Here is a 23,821-nt window from a genome sequence, read left to right on the forward strand (position 1 = left end):
AAATATATGGCATATCAACATTGCCTCATCTGAATGTGAGCCAAAAGTGGCCCAAATATAATGCTGCAAATGTGGCCCATTCATCTTAAAACTTATGTGGGTCATTTTTGGCAAATATATGGCATATAAACCATTGGCTCATCGACGTGTGAGCCAAAAGTGGCCCACATATAATGCTGCAAATGTGGCCCATTCATCTTAAAACATATGTGGGCCAGTTTTGGCAAATGTATGGCATGTCAACCATTGGTTCATCAGGGTGTGAGCCAAAAGTGGCCCACATATAATGCTGCAAATGTAGCCCATTCATCTTAAAATGTGTCTGGGCCACTCTTGGCAAATATATGGCATATCAACCATTGGCTTATCGGGCTGTGAGCCAAAAGTGGCCCACATGTAATGCTGCAAATGTGGCCCATTCATCTTAAAACTTATGTGGGCCAGTTTTGGCAAATATATGGCATATCAACATTGGCTCAGCTGGATGTGAGCCAAAAGTGGCCCAAATATAATGCTGCAAATATGGCCATTCATCTTAAAACATATGTGGGCCAGTTTTGACATATATATGGCATATCAACCATTGGCTCACCTGGATGTGAGCCAAAAGTGGCCCACATATAATGCTGAAAATGTGGCCCATTTATTGTAAAATGTATCTGGGCCAGTTTTGGCAAATATATGGGATATAAATCATTGGCCCATCTGGGTGTGAGCCAAAAGTGGCCCACATGTAATGCAGAAAATGTGGCCCAGTTACCGTAAAACATTTGTGGGCCAGTTTTGGCAAATATAGGGCACAGCATGCACATGGCTCATGTGGGTGTGAGCATAAATATGGTAGGATGCAGCAGACACTAGGTACAGGCTGTGAATGTGAGGAATGTGATATATTGCATTGGCAGGTCTTATAATCAGCTGACATATGTTGTGTAGATAGTATCTAGAAAAGTTCAAGTTTCTAGGTTCTAATAAGTTTTTATAGTTTTGGGATGTGCCTTTAAATATTTGTATGAGATAATTTTGAGTTGCTATTTGTGCAAAACCTGGGTCGCAATGATTTTGCAAAGTAGTACATATTCCTGTATCAACATATTTTGTTGATCTTGGAGGTACATTCCTGTTCAAAAAAATAGTGCTAACCTTTTCCCCTCTAAACCCACAACCCTAGTCAGGTGAACAACACTGATGTTGAAACACCTTACCCTGGTTATAAGCCTAAACTTGACATAAACTGCAAACTTCAAATCAAATTGGTTGATTTGAATGTTGTTTCGGGATAAACAAGATGAGATCAGATAAAATGTTTCTAGCTGTGTCATTTAACTTCTGAGGTGCATTCCATTCGACCGTAAGTGTACTGCGAAGTGGCCTTCACAGGGTATTCCGCCATCTTAAGTGCGATTCCTTAAGGGAGCGAACATGTTCAAGTTCGAAGGGCACTGCGCACGGCACAGGGAATAAGGGAACATCGATATATCACTTCACAGGAAGTGGAGAGCGATAATCCCCTAACTGTCATGAGCGGTTATTGTCAGTGAAGTCCACTTCAACTGATATACCGTGCTTAGGTAGTAGGGAGCAGTGAACACTGCATAGGGACCCTGTCGAATGGAACGCACCTCTAGAATGGAGGTTCCAGGGGACCTCAACCATCTTCCAAAAGGGAATCAAAATGACTTAAAATTATTTAAAGAGTAGGTAACACACAGTTTCTGAAAATCTAACGTTAAACTTGAATACCTAGTATTGCATCCTTCATATCTCCGAAAAGTCTTTAGTTTTACAGTATTTATAAAAGATAGATATGCGCTGTTCTGAGTCTTTCCGAAAAAACTCCTGGACATATTAGACCCCCCATAAAAAAATAAAAAAAATAAGACAAAACAAGTTAAAACAACCAAAAATAAAGATATTTGTTATTTGGTTTTTTTTTTTTATAGCAAATGTACATCTTTTTTAAATTTTTTATTTTTTCAAGCTCTATAATATTTTATTAGGTAGAAGTTGTGAGTGAGGGGGGCCTTCAAATAGGGGGCCTAGTCGTAAAAAAAAAAGGAGTGTGCTAAAATGCTCAAGCAGATACATATGGTTCGTCCACTTTTTTTTTTTTTAGCAAACTTCTTAGAGATAAGATCTATATTTTGTTCAAATAAAATTTTTAGCAAGACTGTATTTGTAGTTTATTATGTCTGTGGGCGAAAAAATAATAAATTATAAATAAATTAAACATTCAAAACTGGAACGATTTTCCTGTTCCCCGCCTTTTAAATTCAAACGTAGCCGGAAGGTGTGGAAAAGGCGCCCAAAAAAAAAAAAAAAAAAAAAAAAAAAAAAGATGTTACGTTAGTTGGAAGGGGGACAGAACCTGCAGAAATTCAAGGTAAGGTATAGGTTAAATATTAATAATATAAAATGTAATCATGTAAATAGCCTATAAATACTACTAATAAAAAAACATCGGAGGGTGAATCGTGACTCATTAATTAATTAATTTATTCCCTCACATTTAAACATAACCGGAAGGCGTGGAAAAAGGCGCCCAAAAACAAAACGTTAGTTGGAGGGAGGACGTCGGAACATGCAAAAAGTCAAGGTAAGATAACTGATAAATGTGTCTTTTTGTTAGCGATTACATATTCAGTTGGAGTCCACATGTTATGTGATGTATAGAGGTAATGGCATAATTTAGCAAATTTGCATACTTTCTATTTGAAGATAAATTATTATAGTGGAACGTGCAAATTTGGCTAGATTAATGCTGCTCATGTATTTATACAAAATAACCTATAAAAAAAAAATAATGAGGATGAATCATGAATATTGCTCTTGATATAATTTTTATTAATGTTGGTTATTATTAGTAATTCTGTGTTCCATACATCCATATGACGATGTATCGTCAGAGATTTGACGACACCAGTAATAATACAGCTAGCTTGCACATGTGCAGCTGTGGACCGCGCTTAATTTCAATACAAGAACAACAAAATTAAGTAGAAAGGTGCAGGTTTCTAAAAATGAAAAGAGCACAATAGGCTAATCTGGCTGCAGAGGAACACAACCGGGGTTGCCTGATATAAAGAGACAAATCCCCGAAACATATCTTCACACTTGCGCAATACGGAAATATCTACTATAAGTGTGCTACTTATCTTTGTCAACCTGGCAACCATGTGTACGCGTGCTCTCTCTCTAACGGACAAACGCGCTTGCGTTCAAAAAACACCGGTTAGCTTGCAGTTTACCCATTTTGTGGATACAATCGAAACTGGCTAATATGAATTAATTTATTATTTATAAATCATTTCATCCCATCCAACAGTCTTTTAAGTACATTTACTGATTGTTTATTTTTTATTTAATATTTTACATTATTATTGTTATTATTATTGTTGTAGGTTCAATTTTTTTAATTTACTGTTATGTATTTGTAATACTTTATTTTCTCCTTCAGTTCCTGTATATCTTTACCTTTCTGTGGACCTATATTATGTTAATACTGAATCATACAGTATATTTGCTCATGTTGCATAATATTTATATTTTTAGCATGAGGTTTACAGTGTTGTGCATTGTAACCAGTTACACCTGTTTCTGTTGAACTTATAACTGCAATGTCCAATAAGAGGTGATATTTTATGTTCATGGCTATTTGTGTTAATTTACACAGATAAATGCTGCTCATGTATTTACACATGCATTGTATAACGTAAAAAAGCCTAATTTGATTATTGTTCTTGATATTGTAATTATTAATGTTGATTATTATGAAAATCAAGGCTTCAACCTGGTTATTTCAGCAGCATTAAAAACAAAGGTTAAACTGGGAATAAAGTATAAAGAAGGTTAGCAAAGAACACTGAAGCGGTTCATGAATTCAGTCTAAAATGATGTTGATGTTTTATGCTTAAATAATCACTGAAGCTGAATGCACTACTTTAGCAAATGAAGTTTGCGCGCTCACTGAACAATTCAGCGGTGACTAATCAAAATGCCTCTGATTGGACATTGTGGTCATAAGCTCAGCACAAACGTGTGTAATCCTCAACGCTGCAAACCGCTGAGATCAGTCTCCCAACCCGTAGTCAGTTCTGCACAGTGAAAGTATTTAACTCATGTCTTATAAAATTACATGGTTAGTTCGTGTTACTTAATACATTAACTACTGTTAACAAATGAGACCTTATTGTAAAGTGTTACCAAACTGTTTAATGCGCAGGTAGTTCCAGTCCATTTACTCACCATTCAATATTTATGTGATGCTTCCAATAAAGGACACACATACTGCTGTTTTTGAAGTTTTTAAAACTTGCAGCTTCACTTTTAATTGAAAGAACCTGCAGAGATGCAGGTAATTCATGAACGCATCTCTCACTCTGTCTTAGGCATGTCGTGATTGTTAAATAACTGATTGCGTTATCCAATCTAAATTGAGTGAGTGAAGTGACATTCAGCCAAGTATGGTGACCATACTCAGAATTTGTGCTCTGCATTTAACCCATCCGAAATGCACACACACAGAGCAGTGAACACACACACACACACTGTGAGCACACACCCGGAGCAGTGGGCAGCCATTTATGCTGCGGCGCCCGAGGAGCAGTTGGGGGTTCGATGCCTTGCTAAAAAAAGTCCTGGTATTGAGGGTGGAGAGAGAACTGTACATGCACTCCCCCCACCCACAATTCCTGCCGGCCCGGGACTCGAACTCACAACCTTTCGATTGGGAGTCCGACTCTCTAACCATTAGGCCACGACTTACCCAAATTGTAATGTTGACATGCACTCCCTGTAAATTTGCTTTGAAACGATATGTATTGTGAAAACCGCTATGCAAATAAATGTGAACTGAACTGAATTGAATTTTTTATTAGGCACAAGGGGGAGTCAGACCAAAAGACATTTTGATTCCCCTTAGTCAAGATCTTTCTTAAATGCATGTTCGCATTTATTTTCAGATCATGCCACCCTTGCTAGATGGTGTAAAAAGTTACATAGTGTACCTGTAACAATAACACAAAATAAATACAATGCCTATCTTTTTTGTTTTGTGTTTTTATTTTATTTTTTCTTGTAATTTTATTTTGTTTAGGGAATTTTGGCTTCTAAATTCTTACTGAGTCAACTGTTTTTTTTTTTCTTCTTAATTTTTGTGTCCTTTAAAGGCCTGCAAGATTGCCATGATGCTGATGGGCCCAGTCAAGGAGTTCAATAAATCCTATAAGTTTGGATTGGTTCTGTTGCCAAGGTTCTGCAGTGTTCACTTCTACAATGTCGGACAAGTTTGTTTTTTGGATGAGCTAAGCTATACATAGCTACTGGAAACATGTTTTGTTTTTATTTCGTTTCTACAATATTTTCTATACACATATTTTGTGTTTATTGTACTGTTTTCTTTCTCCATGTTTAGATTGCTTCCCAGTTTTGGAAATGTAATCATGCAATGGGTTTTTTATTGGCAATATTAATAAATAATGCAATTTTTTCAGAAATGTGTTTGGATCATCTGTTGTAAAATAATATTTAGGTAGGCCATTTTTACATTTCTCTTGACTGTATGTTGAATAATGTTGATGCAGAACTCACTTAGTGTCATTGATATTTTGTCACTGAGTTTCCAAAGTTTTAATGGCACGGCATGCACACACACGCCATACACATACACCGTTACAGTTAATTTGTTTCATTCTTAGTGGACCAGAACTGGTAAACAGGAGTGCATTGTCAAAGTGCCATCGTTCCATGCTGCAGTGGGCCACATTAGGCTCATATGTGGTTTATGTGGTTTGTTACATGTGGCATTGCTATGGCTTCCATGAGATCCAAATGTGGCAAACAGGAACTGGCCGCCCAGTTGCCATCATTCCACGTGGTATGTGGGCCAGGGCAAGGTATTGCATTTGGGTCAAATCTGGGCCAGAATTCAAAATAACTGTGGCCCAGATTTGGGCCAGTCCTACTTTATTTGTTTTGTCCTCGGCTCACATGTGGCAGTGCTATGGCTTCCTTGTGGCCCAGATCTGGTAAACAGGAGCGGGCCGCCCAAGTGCCATCATTCCACGTGGTGTGTGGGCCAGAGCAAGATATCGGATTTGGGCCAAATCTGGGCCAGAATTCAAAATAACTGTGGCCCAGATTTGGGCCAGTCCTACTTTATTTGTTTAGTCCTTGGCTGACATGTGGCATTGCTATGGCTTCCTTGTGGCCGAGATCTGGTAAACAGGAGCGGGCCGCCCAAGTGCCATCATTCCACGTGGTATGTGGGCCAGAGCAAGGTGTTGGATCTGGGCCAGCATTTAAACTAACTGTGGCCCAGATGTGGGCCAGTTCTGCTTCATTGGTTTTATTCATGGCTTAAATGCGGCATTGCTATGGCTTCCTTGTGGCCCAGATCTGGTAAACAGGAGCGGACCGCCCAAGTGCCATCATTCCTACCATATGTGGGCCAAATGAAAGTGTCAAATTTGCGCCAGATCTGGGCCACAGCTATTTTGCTATCTGGGGAGGGATATTAGATCTGAGAACCACAGGCCAACAGGGCGCTATCAGTAAGAGGTGAGACCCCTGTTGATTGACCTAGGCCTGGACTCCCCAGAGCAGAGCGATCGGAGGAAATGCGTAGACTCGGGGCCACATATGATAGCGTCCAGATCTACGGGAGTTTGAGAAGTCACAGAGAAGTAGAGGGGACACTGTGCTGTTTCCCGTGAAGCAAAGAGGCCCAGCTGACTACCTTGAGGTGGAGTTTCCATTCCCTGTGTTTTCCAGCTTGTCTGGACACTGAATCTGCTCCCACATTCATATGCCCCATATTGTATATTTCCACGATGGTCAGGAACCATGTCCGATGTTCAAAGCAGAACATGCTGTGCTCGCTTGATTAGGCTGTGCAAATGCAGTATGTCCTTGTGGCTTAAGCAAGTGACTACCACAGCCTTACCCCTCCCCCCACACACTAGGATGTGGTAGCCCCTGCTGGAGGATGTATTTCAGGGCCTGAAAAACAGCCACCATTCCAAGGCAATTGAAGTGTCAGTCAAGAAGATGACCTCTCCTGCTCCCTTGGGCTGGACAGTCATCTAAGACTGCTCCCCAGTCTGTGAGAGAAGCAGGAGCGGATTTAGGGATCTGGGGGGCCCCAGGCAAAATACAGGAATGGGGCCCTGTAAAATTTCACACATTTACAACCTTGAGGTTCCTTTCAATGTTGTGATGCTCGCTGCTGCACGACTGTGTCCCATAGTTGTATCCAATCTTTTATATTTTTTATGCACATGTTATAAAGGATTTCTTTAATGTTGTAGATCCCTTGTAAACATTTCAACCGGTTATAATAGTATTAGAGTAGGTTGGACACTACGTGGTGCTTTGGGGTAATTTAGTCAAAATGCAGTTGTCTACACAACGCAAGGCTGTCTAATTCTAAACTTTAAAATATACATTTATTTTTATTTTATTTTAATTACACATTTAAATTGAATTGAAGGAATTTATACATTTACACGCTTAAGTGATATTTTAACAAAACATAAAGTGTGCCTGTGTGGAAAGTGACTGTGCATGCTCCTTCTTTGGTCCTTCACAAAAACAAGGGAGCGCCATTTAAAAAAAAAAGGCCCTATATAATATGCACTATTGTTTAGTATTTAATTATAGCTTCAGATGCATGATATTTGAAGGCCCTTTGAAATCTGTTTTATTTTTTTCTATATCTTTTTTTTTTCTTCCTGGATTCAGATTTTTTTTTTGTCAGTTTTAATCTTTCTGAATTGGTTATATATTAAATTTGAACAAAAAACATGTCTAATTAATTAATGAATTAAATTCTGTGTTCAAGAACTTTTAGACGCCTCTCTCTGCCTAAGCTCTGAACACCAGAAAATTGCAGGTGCTGAATTGGACTCTTTCACATTCTTTTCTGTTTGTTTAAACAACTGCGATTTGTATTTGTTCATTCAGGTGCAGGAGGAACTTTGAGAAGAACTTCGCAAAGGAAAGCTTGGTTCAGTGTTGCTGTCTGTAAAACACGGCTGTCTGCGTGTGCACCAAACACAGCACATGAGTAACCAACTACTCAGTCTACTCAGTCTTGTGTTTGAATGCTTTAAACTCTTTAAAATGTTTAACTTGGCAAGTGGCAAGGCTTAAAAGCATATGAAAATGATAAGATTTCATGTCGACACGCAGTAGTGGGCTGTCAACTGTCCTGATCATCTTTTTAGGCTGGTTTTAGCCAGACAGTGGAGATCTCGAGGGCCCACCCCACTTCAGCCGTGGGTCCTTATAATCGTCACCACCTTTCACCCCACTAGCGACGGCCCTGATTTAGCTACTACAGACGACAATGCCGAGCGTTGCATGTGCTTCAATAGCAAACTAGCAAAAGAAATGCGTGTCTGCATCGTTCATTCCATCACATTCTGTGTTACACAGTAACTTCAGTTTTTATGAATGGATTCCCAGGATTCCGTCCCCATTTTCTAAATTGTGGTGTCAGTTGTTGTGGTAATGAACTACAGAGCCTAATGGTTAATTCTGACTCTGGAGGGAAGTGCATGTCAACATAAGTATGTCTTTAGAATGGGACCAAAAGTCAGAAATCGGGGTCTGAACCCAATAGAGTTGGTACTAAGCCCTTAGCGCATAACCCTTATATGCTTCTGGGGATTGGCCCTTAGATGAAACTGCAATGATGTGCAGAACGCCCAAAGGTTTCCCGTAGATGCAGTTTCCACGAGACCTAGAACTTTCTGAAAGTGATGTACAGTAACTTTCTGGTCAAGCCTGAAATCCTTCAGGGCTTCATTGCGATCGAATCCCATACAACCCCTAAATGCATTGTCCCCTGGGCAAAAGAGAAAATGCTTTCCTTGGAGTTGAGTCTCAACCCCAGAGACTTTAGATGAGCAAGGACAACATTTCAATGTTGAAGTGCAAGCTCTTCAGACTGGCTAATTCAGCCAGTGCCGGTGCAAATGCTGAATCTAATTATTTTGTTTATGTGCGGGGTGACAAGGCTAGGCAAGAAAGAAGAACTCGATACTGGTAAGCGAACCCCAGGAACTCCCTGTGTTGTGGCAAAATTTCTAGATGAAAGTATTTGTCAATTCTCACCAGCCAATCCCCTGATTGGATCTGAAAGAACAATCATTGATTGTCAGCATTTAGAAAGCAGTTCAGTCCGTGAAGATCGAAAATTGGATGCATATATCGGCTGTAGCAACTCAACTCTCTGTTTGGGACTATACAAAAATCATATACTGTAGCCCTTTCTACAGTTCTTACGACCCAAGAACAGATTATTTGGCATTAGCTTCCACACTGCCAACATCTCCGAAAGAGACATTAATCGTGCACTTCGTTTTGCTGGGGGGAATGTAACATTTTTGGTGTCCTAAAACACAGCAGGCACAACTGAACATGTAACATCATCTCTGGCTGTTAAGTGCTACAAGCTGCTCCCTGGTCTTTACAAGTGGGCACACGACTCGCCACAGTCTCTCTTTGAACCTCTTGCCCCAGAAGAGCTGGACCGGGTTGGGACTTTGTAGCCGACAGCCACGACACAGTGAGTACAGTGAGTGAGACACTCCTCCAGGACCTCAAAAGTGGTGCCTGTGCAATCTGAGACCTTACAGGTACCAAAAGTTATGGAGTAAACCATAGAATCACAGAGCAGCAGAAGTGGAGGGAAAAGTGGAGAAAGCAGCAGAGACAGCGGAAGCAGCAGAAGGCATCAATAAGTCCCTTCCATCTCTTGTTTTTACTTACTTTCAGAATAATTGGAAATATTAAACACTGCCTTCACCTAAGCTACTTTTTTTCCCTATCTGAAATCAATCCTATTACGTTATATTTCAAAACAATAGAAAGATATATCTTTAGATTTAAAGAAGCACTCTTTTAACATTCCCAGCATTACATGATTATGTCTGTTCCTTCAACAGGACAATGTAGATGTCTGTGAGCCACCTGCCTAAAACATACTGTGTGTGGATGTCAACAAGGTACAGCTGAAGCTTAAAACCAGGGAGGCAGATCTATCAAGCCCCACAGCCCATGTTAGTCCCTTCTATCTCTCAGTTTTACAGCTACTTGTTTGTCTGCATCCTTTAGTTAAAACTGTGTATTATATTTCAGTAGGTAAGTTAATCTGTTGGTCTTGTTGGTCTTTTCGAGTTGGTCTGAATGAAAATGCAAATTCATTCTTTGTCACTAGGTTCCGCTTTTGGAGCAGTAAAAATAGCTGTTTCTCAGGTAATGCTGTACATAAAGCAACACTGCGCTCACAAACGCTGCTTTGTCAGGCATTACAGGCATGGTTTCAGAGGGAAGAGTTCTGCAAAGAGACAGCTGTAGGGAAAAACTGTTCCTGAATTTGCTGGTCCTTGTCTGGAGGCTCCTGAAGCGCCTCCCGGAGGGCAGGAGGTTAAACAGTCTGTGGTCAGGGTGAGAGGAGTCCTTGAGAATGCTGCAAGCTCGTTGTAGACAGTGTTTCCTCTGGATGTCCTCAATAGCAGAAAGTGCTGTCCCTGTGATGCGTTGGGCAGTTTTCACCACCCTCTGCAGTGCTTTGCGGTCAGCCACTGAGCAGTTCCCATACCAGACTGTGATGCAACTGGTCAGGATGCTCTCGATCGCACACCGGTTCACCTGGATGGCTGAAGACAGCTGAGCTTCCTCAGTGTCCTGAGGAAGAAGAGGCGCTGGTGAGCCTTCTCGACCAGAATGGAGGTGTTAGTAGTAGTAGTAGTAATGTGCATGGGGTCATGCGTGCTTCCTTTCTTCTTCCTGAAGTCCACAATGAGCTTCTTTGTCTTGCTGGTGTTAAGGAGCAGGTTATTGTCAGCGCACCATGTGGCCAGGTGCTGTACCTCTTCCCTGTATGCAGATTCATCATTGTCACTGATGAGGCCAATCACCGTGGTGTCAGCTGCAAACTCAATGATGGAGATGGATCCATGCACAGGCTTGCAGTCGTGGGTGTAAAGGGAGTAAAGGAATGGGCTCAGCACACAGCTGATCTGACCTGATGGCAGTGTTGCAGGCTTTCAGCAGACGTCACACCTTGTTCATCCTTGGCTTGTGATTAGGGTATGTTCCAGAGTCTGCTCCAGTTGGTCACACTTTGATGGTCCTCACTGATGGCTTCAGACGGTTGATGAGGGGTGAATAATTATGGGTGAGTAACAAAGAAAGGTGATCAGACTATCCGAGGTGGGGGTCGCGATGTAAGCTCCATCAATGTTTGTGTAAACATGATCCAAAGTTTTGTCTCTTCTAGTGTGGCAGGAAACATGCTGATGGAATTTGGGGAGCACTGTCTTTAATTTGCAGTAATTAAAATCACCCTCAACAATAAATGCAGCCTCCGGGTGAGCAGTCTGTTGTTTACTAATGGCTGCGTGAAGTTCACTCAAAGCAAGCTTGGCATTAGCATCCGGTGGAATATAGACTGTGGTTATAATGGTGGAAGGGAATTCCTGCAGCAGATAAAAAGGTCTACATTTAACCATGAGAAACTTTAGGTAAGCTGAGCAGTGTCTCCCAACAATGACAGTGTTCGTACACCAAGCTTTGTTAACATAAATGCACAATCCACCACCTCTTGTCTTGCCGGAGTCATCTGCCGTTCTATCTGCCTATCTGTGCTAATGTTATAAGTGCGGGTAAACCAATGACTTGAATGAAGGGCAATCTGGCGAAACGTAAGTTTATTTAATAACAAATAAATTGCAATGGATTATGTATAGGCTAGTAAATGGATCGTGGTTTCTGTGCTGATGACACCTAATTTATTTACTTTATATCTTCAAAACTTAAATACCCATATGCACATCACTGCCTATTTCTGTATTTAGGTGCTTAGTTGCAAAACTTAATTGTAAACTTTTCAGATCATGATTATGAAGTTTTAACTGACTGAAGTTATGATTACTGACTTTATATATTTGAATGTTTATTTTCATCCCAGCCTGGGATGATGGACTTGATATCATTACTTCATAGCGAATGAGGGTATTACGTTAGGGTGTAAAAGAACCATTTTTTTTTACCGGTTCATTGAAACGAACTGTCCAAACGAACGGGTTCACAGAAAAACAGAACAGGACTTCCCATCACTATCTGTCACTGATGGAGTTTTGGTTCCTTGCCGCTGTCGCCTCTGGCTTGCTTAGTTGGGGACACTTAATATCCAGCCATATCGTCGACTTGATTGCACAGATACTGAACTAAGCTGGATGATGACATCACTGAATTCAACGTTGAACTGCTTTTAACTGAAAATTGAGAGTTTACTATTGTCATATTGCATTATTGACACTATTTTCCTATTTAATACTGTCAAGTGCTGTGACACAGTCTTTATAAATAAAGATGACTTGACTTGATTTGATACATGCAAGTGAAAAAAAGAATAGTTTGAGCATATAACAGTAATGTTAGTTTTGAACATACAAATCATAGAAATTTTTTTTGAAGAGAAGGGCTTGTGGTTTGGATGTATCTACACTAAAGTAAATACAACACCATTTCTGACTTATAAAATGTATGTGCTAAATAACACTGTGAAACACTGGCAGCTGTGGTTGCCAGAATTTTATGAAAAAAAAAAAAAATATATATATATATATATATATATATATGGTACAAACATTTTAGGTTTTATTGATTTAACTTAAATTTACATTTACAAAACGTATTTCATTAACTGATACAATCTTAATATATCAAACTATTGAAGTTCTGAAATTTGTTTAGTTCCTTTGTAATACACTGATAACCACCAAAATTAGGCGATGATGAGAAAGTCACACAATGAATCAAAATTGTGGAAGTGCTCCTCCACAAGCTGAGAAAGAAAATACTAATATGTATAGAAGATGCACAGTGCCATTCCACACTAACACTAAACACCATCATGGTTACACGCATAATTCTGAGATAATACAATAAACGTTAATTTATCAACATTAGATGTAACATAAAACCCTAATAAACATGAAAGGTTAAAAAAAATAAACATACTTATTTCAATGGAAAAAAAACAAACAAACATAAAACATGAAATGTAACAAAATTCAGGGAATTTTTTCACTTTAAATTATAAGTTCTTGTTCCACTTCCAAAAGTTGTATTTTACCATAAAATTACATGAAACTTCAATTGCAGTTTTTCAGTATAGTAAGAAAAAATTTACCGTTTACCAATTAATAGGTTTTTACTGTAGCATTTATTGTCTTTTACCATTAAAATCATGATATAGATTTAACTAAAAACACAATATTAAGTGTTCCAGGGATACAACTCAAATAGCTGGAGCAACATTTTTTTTTTTTTTTTTTTTAATTTAACTTAAAACTGTGTTTATTCTAAATGTGTACAATACATCAAAGCTCAAAAAGAATATTCAATGTTTCCACTCTACAACCCATTTTAAAATCACCTACCTTTCATCACCTTGCTGCAGATTTGTCGGCTGCACATCCATGATGTGAATATCCCATTCCACCACATCCCAAAGCTGCTCTATTGGATTGAGATCTGGTGACTCTGGAAGCCATTTGAGTAAAGTGAACTCATTTTCATGTTCGAGAACCAGTCTGCGATTTTTTGAGTTTTGTGACATAGTGCATTATCCTGCTGGAAGTAGCCATCAGAGGATGGGTACACTGTAGTCATAAAGGGATGGACATAGTCAGAAACAATTCTCAGGTAGGCTGTGTCGTTTAAACGATGTTCAATTGGTACTAAGGGACCCAAAGTGTGCCAACAAATTATCAACAAAATTTAATAAATAAAATATTAAATTTGCAAGGAATTAAAACCACGTACCCAAACTCCACCTATGGAAACAAGATAAAGTAATCAATAAGTAGCCTAATGGCACATTTAGTATGAAGACACTTAGTAATAAACAATTACCAAATGAGATACATATATAAATAGCCTATATTCTTTGATCGCAATTATCCCACACAGAGAGACTAGCTTATTAAGTGATGCATTTTATAACCACGGACACAGTAAAACAGATAATTCCTCATGTTAGATAGTTTATTGTTGTGATTAATTGGTAATTCTTTATAATTTGTCGTTGTTATAAATTGCCATTAGTTAATGTTTCAAAATGAGTTTCAAAATGTGTTTATACAGTATAGAATTTAGCTTTGACAAATGATAAGACACAGTTTAATGTATGTTTATCGATTTTAAATGTTAAAATGGCCCAGGAATGAAATTTTGCTGTTTAATTAAAGGTAGTGAATATTGAAGACTGAGTTGTGCAAATAAATCCACTAGATGGCGAAATTGACCGCGATTTTAAGACTCAGACATTCAGTCCACTGTGGGCATGACAAACTACACTAAGGCCAATAATCAATAAGATCATAAACATTATGCTTGCCATTATTGTTGATGCTACCATATTTTAAATATTATTCCCAGTTTAGTTTCAGCTGATAAACAGTTTTTACAGTAAGTCAAATACATTAATCTATTTAACTGTTTAACAATGTTTTAATTAAATGCCTTTTGTTGGAAAGTTTATAAATCTTTGTCAAATTCTGACTTTTTTAAAAAAGATATATATAATTAGATTGCATAGGCCTTTTATGAGCAAATATAGCCTCAATGTATAAATAACAGTTAAAGTCTCAGTCTCAAGAAAGTGTTATGCAACATATGTGTGAAAAAGGGTTTCATTAGTCATATTATTTGATACATTTCAATCTGTTTAGTGTAATGCAAAATTATTTGGTCAACTTAACATTTTTACAGGATATACAGTACATAATATTTTTTTTTTTTTGTGTGTGTGTGTGTGTGTCCCAAAAAATCCTGCATGGTGTATTCTGTTCTTAATCACCATCCAGACATTTCAGAGTGAAGACAGAGACAGTGTATGTGTTGCAGGTCACTGAGCCATGTGAGCGTGTGGGAACGTGTCTGTGATGCCCAAAAAATGCAGTCTACCTGTACATAGGCAAGCCACTATTGAGACACACGACCAAATAACAGCATCAACTTTTTTCAGTGTCTTACGTGCTGCCATTGTATAATAGTGTTCCTCTCCCCGGGGCAACAACGGTAACCCTTAATGGAAAAAATCATGTATTATTGATGAATCTGACTTTGCTCTGGGGCTTGACTACACTGACTGTATACACTGAATGCAAGTTATTGCTTCAGTGTGAAGTGATATTCCATGTATCATAGTTCATCTGCTGTGATGGATAGAAGGCAAGATGTAATTTAATTAAAATCCCTAAAATGTGCTTAACAAATTTGTTGTAGGCTCTATTATTTGGATTAAATTAGAGAGCCTATAGGACTAATTTTTGTTTTTGTTTTGTTATTTGTCAGGGTACTTAAATTTTTTAAGATATTTTTTATTTCTCTATAAGCACATACCTAATATTTTTAGGATTCACAAAGTGAAGTCTAAAATTTCTTAAGTGTTTGAGACCAACAAAGGAAAACAACAGCAAGAAAATACACATTTATGTAATGGGACTTTTAATTCAAAACCTTCAGTACTCAGATAGACTAATATAGCCCTTGTGACAACTCTCTTCTAGCCTCTTTTTTCTTGATATGTGTTGATGTGGAGCAGATGTGGGGAAACTTGGCCTTAACCCTAATCTCTATGAACACGCTTTAGGTCCAAACAAGACCATCAGGTGTCGCTATTGGCTTAAATGGAAACAGGACACACATGTGCTGGGGACCCTGCACGCAAAATGACATACCTTGAATCTCAGCACTGGGGATCTGCAGTGTGTACAGACTGGTTAATTAATTAATTATTATTATTATTATCATTATAACTACTACTAGGCTACTATTACTGTAAATTACATGCAAAAGACAGCATATGATGTTAGGACCATTTTTTTCCCTCTTAAGCACAGCATTTTATTAAAATTTAGCGCCCGTTCGTACTTTACGTACTTTAGTTCAGCAAAAATACACAGTTATTAAGTTAATTCTGTAAAATTGTGCGTCATTAAGGCTATAGTATATCCACAAGACAGTGTAAAAAGCTTTTTTATTATTATTTTTTATTTTTCTGCTAAAATTGATGGCTAATACTAGTTCAAACAGAGATGCGAACATACTGTTTTATTTTACCGAAAAACATATATGTAAAACGCTTCAGTAATATATATATATATATATATAGGAAGGCTACCTTTCGATTGAACCACTACATTTAATTTTACAGTTTACATGTATTATTATTTTTGTCTGTGAAGTAGCTAAAAAGCATGAACTGCCATTAGATGACATGTTATAATATTAAAACATTAATTTATTTCACCTCATAATTTACAATGCAAGCCTGTAAAATGACGTCCCAGACTCTGCGTGACACATCACTTTTTATAATAGGCTATTTTATTTTATCATCAGTTATAGGCCTATTCATTTTGATGTTTTGTTACTCCGTTTATTGCATTATTTTACTACATGTCATATGTGGGTTTTGTGTTTTTGAAACTATGTTAATTTAGCATGTGCTTTGTTTCTGTTATCAGTAAGTTGTATTGGAAAGTGCAAATCAAATGTAACTTGTTTAAGTAGCCTATGTTTATAGCCTATGTTATTTCATTTAATGGATTTGAAGGTTTTGACCTGCAACATAAACGAGCACTAAAATTGCCAATTTTTAAACAAAACAAAAATTTTAACAGTGCAGCGAGACGCGGGAGCGTGCCTGGTGGGCACGGAGACCCCTATGTACCCAAACTGCCGCCACTAGTCGCCCCCAGCGCCACACGTCACATCACGTCCGTACTTGAACTTGAATCCCATTCCATTCTTCAGAGGCAACCCCTGCCACACACACACACACACACGGGGGCCGGGTCCTCCCTGTGAGCGGCGTGAACGCGAGACGTAATTGCTCGGGTCCTGATTGATCTGGAGAGGAGGTGTTGTCTTCAGAGGTTCAGCCGTTATGGAGGACAGTGCCAAAGACTTCTCTCACCTGGCGAGCCCGCCGTCCACGGATCTGGGATTTCCATTATAGCAGGACAACAACGGTCTTCATGTTTTTAGGGATTTTTAAAGAAAGAATATTTGAATTTTGAGACACGGTTTTAGGGTTACTTTTTCAGGTTAGGTGGCACTTAGTTAATGCTTCACGACAGCCGGATACAATTTAGTCTGTTCACAGAGCACAAGTGCTAGTTTGTGCCGTGATAAGGACTAGACTAGCGCGTGAGCGAGCGCAGTGGAGCCGGACCCGGACTGTGGGGGAAAGTTTGGAGAGCTCTTCTGGAGCGCGCACACAAGTCCGAGTGTCCGTGAGATGCTGCTGTAAATGCGGGGCGATGTCCCGACGGAAGCAAGGCAACCCACAGCATCTGTCCCTCACACAGAGGGAGAACCTACCGAGTGAGTACAAGACCTCTGGCACCTTTATCCCACTGCCATTCCCTCATTACTACGAAGCAGAAGGGCAAAGAAAACTTTCTTTCTTTCTGATTTGCTTTTTAATGTTGCAGTGTTACATGTGTTTTGCACATTTAGGATCATCAGCGTATAAAACCATCATTAAGTCAAGCATATAAGTTGTTTTGGAAAATGTAATTATGTGCACTGTCCTAATTAAAAAAGGTTAACTTAATTAGAGCCAAAAATAATAACGTCAAGCCAAGTTGTAGGTTTCCTTTTAAGGCTATATTTATTGATGATCTATAACCAACAATTGAGGCCTGTTCGTTTTTTAATGTGCTTATTTATTTATTTAAAACACTATTAATTTATTACTATAATGATAAATGATTTATTATTTAATGTGAATGATTAATTTGAACAATCTCAATGTGCTAAACATAAAACAAAATTCATAGCATACAGTTTTGGGAGACCCACACTTTATGCTCTGTCCCACTTAAAACACACACACACACACACACACACACACACACACACACACACACACACACACACACACACACACACACATACACTCACCTATTTTCGGTTATTGTCACACATATACACAAGCACGCATGGCTTATCAAGTTTACTAGATGTAGTTTATTTAAAAGGCTCCATCTTTGCTGGGTAGTCTGGTGTTCATTTGCATCTAAAAAATACAAAAGTGCTTATGCGTTTTAAATGAGTTTATTTTTATCCTAACCTCTGTTTTACAATATCAGGGTCCACATGCAATGGACCTTGGAAAAAAAAAATACCTCTTCAATTTATCTTTTTATCTAAGATGCTTCACACACTCTTTCCACTAGTAAACCTTTGTATAAAAGCACTAAAGTACTCTAAACCCTTACGTTTTCTTTTGCCTAGTTTTTTCATTCCCTTAAAAGCTTTTCTAGCACAATAAAAAGAAGCATAAATTAGTTGCAATGTAAACTTTTCAGAGTGACATAATGCAAAGTGTTTACATAAAAAAAAAATTCATAGACTAGACTAGGAAGGTTTATCCACGATTTGCATATAACAGATATGATTTATCCCATACACCCATAGTATTTGCGAAATTGCTTCTATTTTAAATATGTTTCAATTTATTATAGAAGAAGTGTTTGTATTGATCAAACAATTCCTGATAAAAACACAAAATATTTTACATATTTTACGAATGATTTTATTTTTAGAAATGTTCACCACAGGAGATGAGCAAAATGTGTTAAAGGAGTGGGTGGGCTTACAGGGAGCGGTGGCCTTTCAATTCAAACCACTGCAAGTCTGCCAGCTTATTTCACCTGATGCTGTTTATTTAGCAGACAGTTAGCTGTTTTTAGTTTTTATTTTCTCTGAATAATAATATTTTATTAATTTCTTTTGGTTTCTTTCCAGTTGTTGTGACCAATAAATACTAAACCATTTTATATATTAGTGCTTGCTTAAAAATGTATGTTTGTACAGCAAAACCTGTCCAGTGTAATGTGTGTCGAGCAGAATCATTATACTGTGTCTCAAATACGTGTTTAGCTCAAACATAATTAGTCTGACGATGTGTGTGTGTCAGTTGGCAAATGTGTAGTTTACATTGTGCGCTCTATACACTCTATCGCATGTGTACAGAGTGTAAACCGACACTTTTTAAGTGGACTCCGTTCAGGTTTGCACGCCAACCTCCATTCCAGTCATCTCCGGCTCTTTCTGGGGTGTCTGTCTGTCTGTCTGCAGGGGAAAACCAAAGTGCCCTCATTTGGCTATGTCAATGCTTTTGGCACAAAACATGTCAGTTAGCTGGAGGTTGCACAATAGAGAGATTCTGCCCAGAGCGACAAGACCTATAGATCACACTCAGAGAGAAAATCAAGGAACAGGAATATCAACATACTTCACGTCTTGAAATAAACGCGGGGTGCACTCTCCGCCCGCATGTACATGTACAGGTGTGTGCATTAAAGCAGACGTCTCGAGCCACAGCCTAAAATGGCAGGGCTCTTGCGGATGCAAATACGGGTTCTTCAGGAAGTCTAAGAGATGAAACCGCTCGTATTTAGATTTCTGCAAACCGCCTCAGTGCCAAATAACCTGATTAGTTTAGTTTTAATTTTTTTTTCATAAGTAGCATGTACATTTTGTGAACATGTATGATTCATTACATGAGTATAGTTTGTCTCTGGTTCACACACCCTGACTTTTGGACGGCTTGCTTGAAATGTTCAAATGTGGGTGGGGGCCGTCCATTAGGGCCCTTACTGGCTCTTAAAATGTAAAATGATTCTTTAATGGCTGTGAATGTCAGCTCTTTGAATGTTTACATGATGTTTTCCATGATCTTTTAGTGGCCATCATGCTGTTAAAACGCAAGGCATGAACCGCCGGACCACAGCGCCTTTGATTTCTAAGAGTGGAAAGGGTCACATCAGCCTTTTACAAGTGGCTCTCTTCTTTAAGCGTGACTTTATGGTGATGTCCACCCTTTTTGTATGTGTTAGCACTGCCTTCGAGAAAACTTATTTCACAGACCGTGTGAGCCGAGAGCTGTTTGATGGACGTGTGGTTACCCGCCGATCGGACTCGTTTGACCTGACTTGGCAAATATTCTAGGCGAGTCTCTATTCCACCGCACAATATTTCAGTTTATTTTATGAGTGTCGTGTTTGCTGGTTTGCTTCAGCTTCGGTGGAGTGTAAATGTGCACAGCTGAAGCTGATAGGGGGTGCTGTAAGTCCTTACGAGAGAGAAAGTGATAGAGAGGGTGTATGTGTGTGTGTGTGTGTGTGTGTGTGTGTTTTCTTTGAGAATCTGATTACTGCCTTCAAGAAACGTGATAACTGTATTTATATGGTTATGGTTAATACCCTGAATTGCTATCTCTCCTCCCAAGTGTATCATTCCCACAACAGGCTCAGTATAAATCTCTTATCTTACACTAAAGGTAATTAATTCAATTTATTGGAGTATAGATTTCACCCTGGGGAGCAGTAATGTAGACGCTCTGCCCACTGTGCTCATTGCTCCTAAACATTTCATGTCCTTGCCTTCAACCAACTTTTTAAAATAATATTTGTGGTTCTGATTTCGAGCACACAGCTTTATGTGAAATTTTGGGGTTCGGAAGAGTGTCACACGTGCATTTAAGAACTCTGTGCATTTGTTTGGCACACATCCAGAAGCAGTTGACAGTGTACAGGCCTTAAACGAAGATAAGAAACAGACGTAATCAAGCACATGGATTATTTGTATTTTTTTTGGAAATGCACCTGGTGAGCTCAAAAATCACATTAGACAAAATCTTTTAACACATGCTGAAGACGTTAACGGATCCGCAAAAATATATCACTCAAAATCTTTGTTCTGAATGCGCTGTCTCTGTCACTGTTATTTTTTATTTTTATTATTATTTTAATTCAGAGCCATAACCTCAATAAAATTGACCTCAAATGATTTATTATTTAAAATGATTAATCCTTTTTCATAGTTACTCAAAATAGTTGATCAGTATTTTTTATGACTACTTATTAAACATTTATATGATCACAAATATAAATGGTTATATGCTTTCTTTTATTACTCTAATTACTATGTATTACTAAAATGCTTTTTAATAGAGTATTCTCTTTGTTATTTATTTATATGTACTGGTTTCCTCTTTACGTAAATCTTTTCCTCTTTTCACATGAAGTGAGATTAGAAAATCTTAGACCACTAATAAAAGTGAATTTTCTCAATATGTTTTTAAAATTGTGCATCATATAATCAACATAACAGTTTCAGTAAAAAGTTGAATAATAATAAAAAAGAACATTACTTTCAGAAAATCTGTTTGCTTTAACAACAGCAGCATTCGAGCTGCATGAGCTCCACAGTTTGTAAAAAAAATTATTAAAAAAAAGATCATTACGCAGTACATGATATATCAGCTTTACTGCATCTTTACACACTTTTTTTATTTTCTATAAAGATTTAAGTTTCGGCTTCTGATTGAAATATGACAGCACGTACATTATCTGCTGTCTCACATACACCTTCTTCTATTGCGTCTGGCCCGTCCTGGACGCCGTGGCTGGCACCCAGCACACCCTCCGTGGCATTGGGTCCATGCCAAGCCCACGATGTTTGTGTTCTCCTTCTTGGCATTCCTTCACTGCTCTGGGGGGTCTCCTGTCAGCCGACAGCTGAGTGTGCGGCAGCGGCCCGGTGCAGATCATGTATGTGATGTTCTGTTTAGATATCACATGCTGCTCAAACTGACTTTGGTCGGCTCTGTGATGGCGGAGGTTCTAAATTGAATACAGATCAAGAATATTGTTTTAAAAGAATTGAGTTCTACAGGAGTTAAGTTACTGATGCTGTTCCCAAGGCTCCTACACTCTTAACAATAATCGTTCCAAAGGGGGTTTTACAGATTTCGTATTTAGTTATTTATTTATTATGCAGTTATGCCACAGAAGAGCCATTTTGGGTTCCCCAAAGAACCTTTCAGTTATTAAAAGAACTGTTTTTTCTTAGTGTGCTGAATGTTTTATAATGTAAAGAACTTTTTGTGAACTGAAAAGGTTCCATGGATGTTAAAGTTTCTTCTTGAGCTATAGATGCCAATAAATAACTTTTATTTAAGAGAGTACAGCCAACCAGTGTGTGTTCAAGAGTGTGTTTGTCCCTCAGGCAGAGACTGGAGTTGATTTCATACTGCTGCTGTTTTAATGCTCTCTGTGAATCTGTTTTGTATCTCAGTTTGGTTTTGTGTTGAGTCCGATGCATTTCACAGCAAATAGTGTGCGTTGACTGTTTCGTCATTGATAATTATACAGGGAAATGGCATTGGGATGCCAAATAGGGAATTTCGTGAGGGTACAAAGTGATAAAGATGTAACTGTTTTTGACATACAAAACGGCTGTTTATGAAGCTCCTTAACCACTGTTCCCAACATGCACCTGTGACGCACTGACATGCCTGAGAGTGTATTTTGAGGCGGTTTTGCGGCTTTTGTAAGTGCAAGATTGTCTGCTGCGACATACCTGTACGGTGCATGTGCACCTCTCCAGCATCCGTCCAGCATGCAGAGAAGTAGACCGGAAACACCGATACCACTGCAAGGCTTCGACTGTACTACCTGTCACACACACACACACACACACACACACACACACACACACACACACACACACACACACACACACACACATACACTCTCCACTGATCTAACTGTGCAGTTCACAGGTGTTAATCTATGCTGTGTGAGCTGTGAATTGTGCTTTATGAAGACAGAATCAGACACATGTAACTTGTAAAAGAACTCATTTGTCGTCTAGAGTCTACAGTACATGCAATACCCAAAACAAGCAAGTTAATCATGTCTGGACTAGTTTGATAGCCAACAGATTTGCAGCTCCCAATAACTGAAGAACAAAAATCACAGACACACCAATAACAATTTGTCATTTAGAAACTTGACTGATACTTTAATTAGTTAAACAAACTATTTTAAATTCAAACTAGTCAAGGCAAGGCATATGTATTTGTGTTATTGCATTTTTTATATAGACTAAAATGTTAATTTAAAATTGTGTACATAATATAGAGCTATATAAGAGCTATGAAGAGAGATTTAAAAGATATATAAAAGTCAAATGCAATAAAATATTTTGTTTGTCATTATTTAGCCACGCTCATGTTCACATTCCAAACTTGGATATGCTTTTCCATAAAAAAGGATACATTTTGAAGAATCTTTATGCAGCTCTTTTCCATTCAATAATAGTTAAATGTGACAATGCCCATCAACCTCCATAAATGACAAAAAGCAGCATAAAAATAATCTAATTGACTGATTGGTCTTCTGTTATTACCCATAATATATTTTTTATTTTTTATTTTTTTGTGACACATTACACTTTTAAGACATATTTCACTAAAAATCTGCCCTTTTCATCAAATATGATTTGCAATATAGTGCCTGATATGTACAAACTATTTTATGGTGTTTTTTTTTTTTATCTTAAAATTATGTAATGTTTAGTGTTAAAAAAGGAACAGCATGAATGACAGGGATAAATAAAAAATAATGATGCAATGGTCTTTTAATAGCAGTAGATTAAAAAATAAAAGAAACAGAACAGTCAAAATATAATTCAGATATAAATTAAAAGAAACAAAAAGAAGAAAAAGTATTAATAATCAGTATAATCAATAACATTTTAGCACTGTGGTGCTTTTTCAGTCTGGACTTGGTGAATAGTATATATATATATATATATATATATCTTGACGAACAATTGAAATCCTGTAAGACTTAGGTGAGCAAAACATTGGCTTTGACGTTTATAGAGTAAAAATGTAACAAGAAATTGATGATGAAAAAAATATTCAAATTTAGACAGA

General features: G+C 38.0%; 1 protein-coding gene across 3 annotated transcripts in view; it reads left to right on the forward strand.

Moving 5' to 3' along the window:
- The first annotated feature begins 16,975 nt into the window (after nt 1-16,975).
- bcl11bb (BCL11 transcription factor B b) overlaps nt 16,976-23,821 on the forward strand; it is a 29,976-nt gene continuing 23,130 nt past the window's right edge. For all 3 annotated transcript variants that reach the window (XM_059499084.1, XM_059499085.1, XM_059499086.1), the window contains exon 1: nt 16,976-17,409. In XM_059499084.1, coding sequence (XP_059355067.1) covers nt 17,346-17,409 — 64 coding nt within the window. In that variant the 5' untranslated portion in view covers nt 16,976-17,345. The remainder of the gene's footprint in view (nt 17,410-23,821) is intronic.

The sequence above is a fragment of the Carassius carassius genome, chromosome 18 (assembly GCF_963082965.1).
Source record: "Carassius carassius chromosome 18, fCarCar2.1, whole genome shotgun sequence".
Classification (NCBI taxonomy): Eukaryota; Metazoa; Chordata; class Actinopteri; order Cypriniformes; family Cyprinidae; genus Carassius; species Carassius carassius.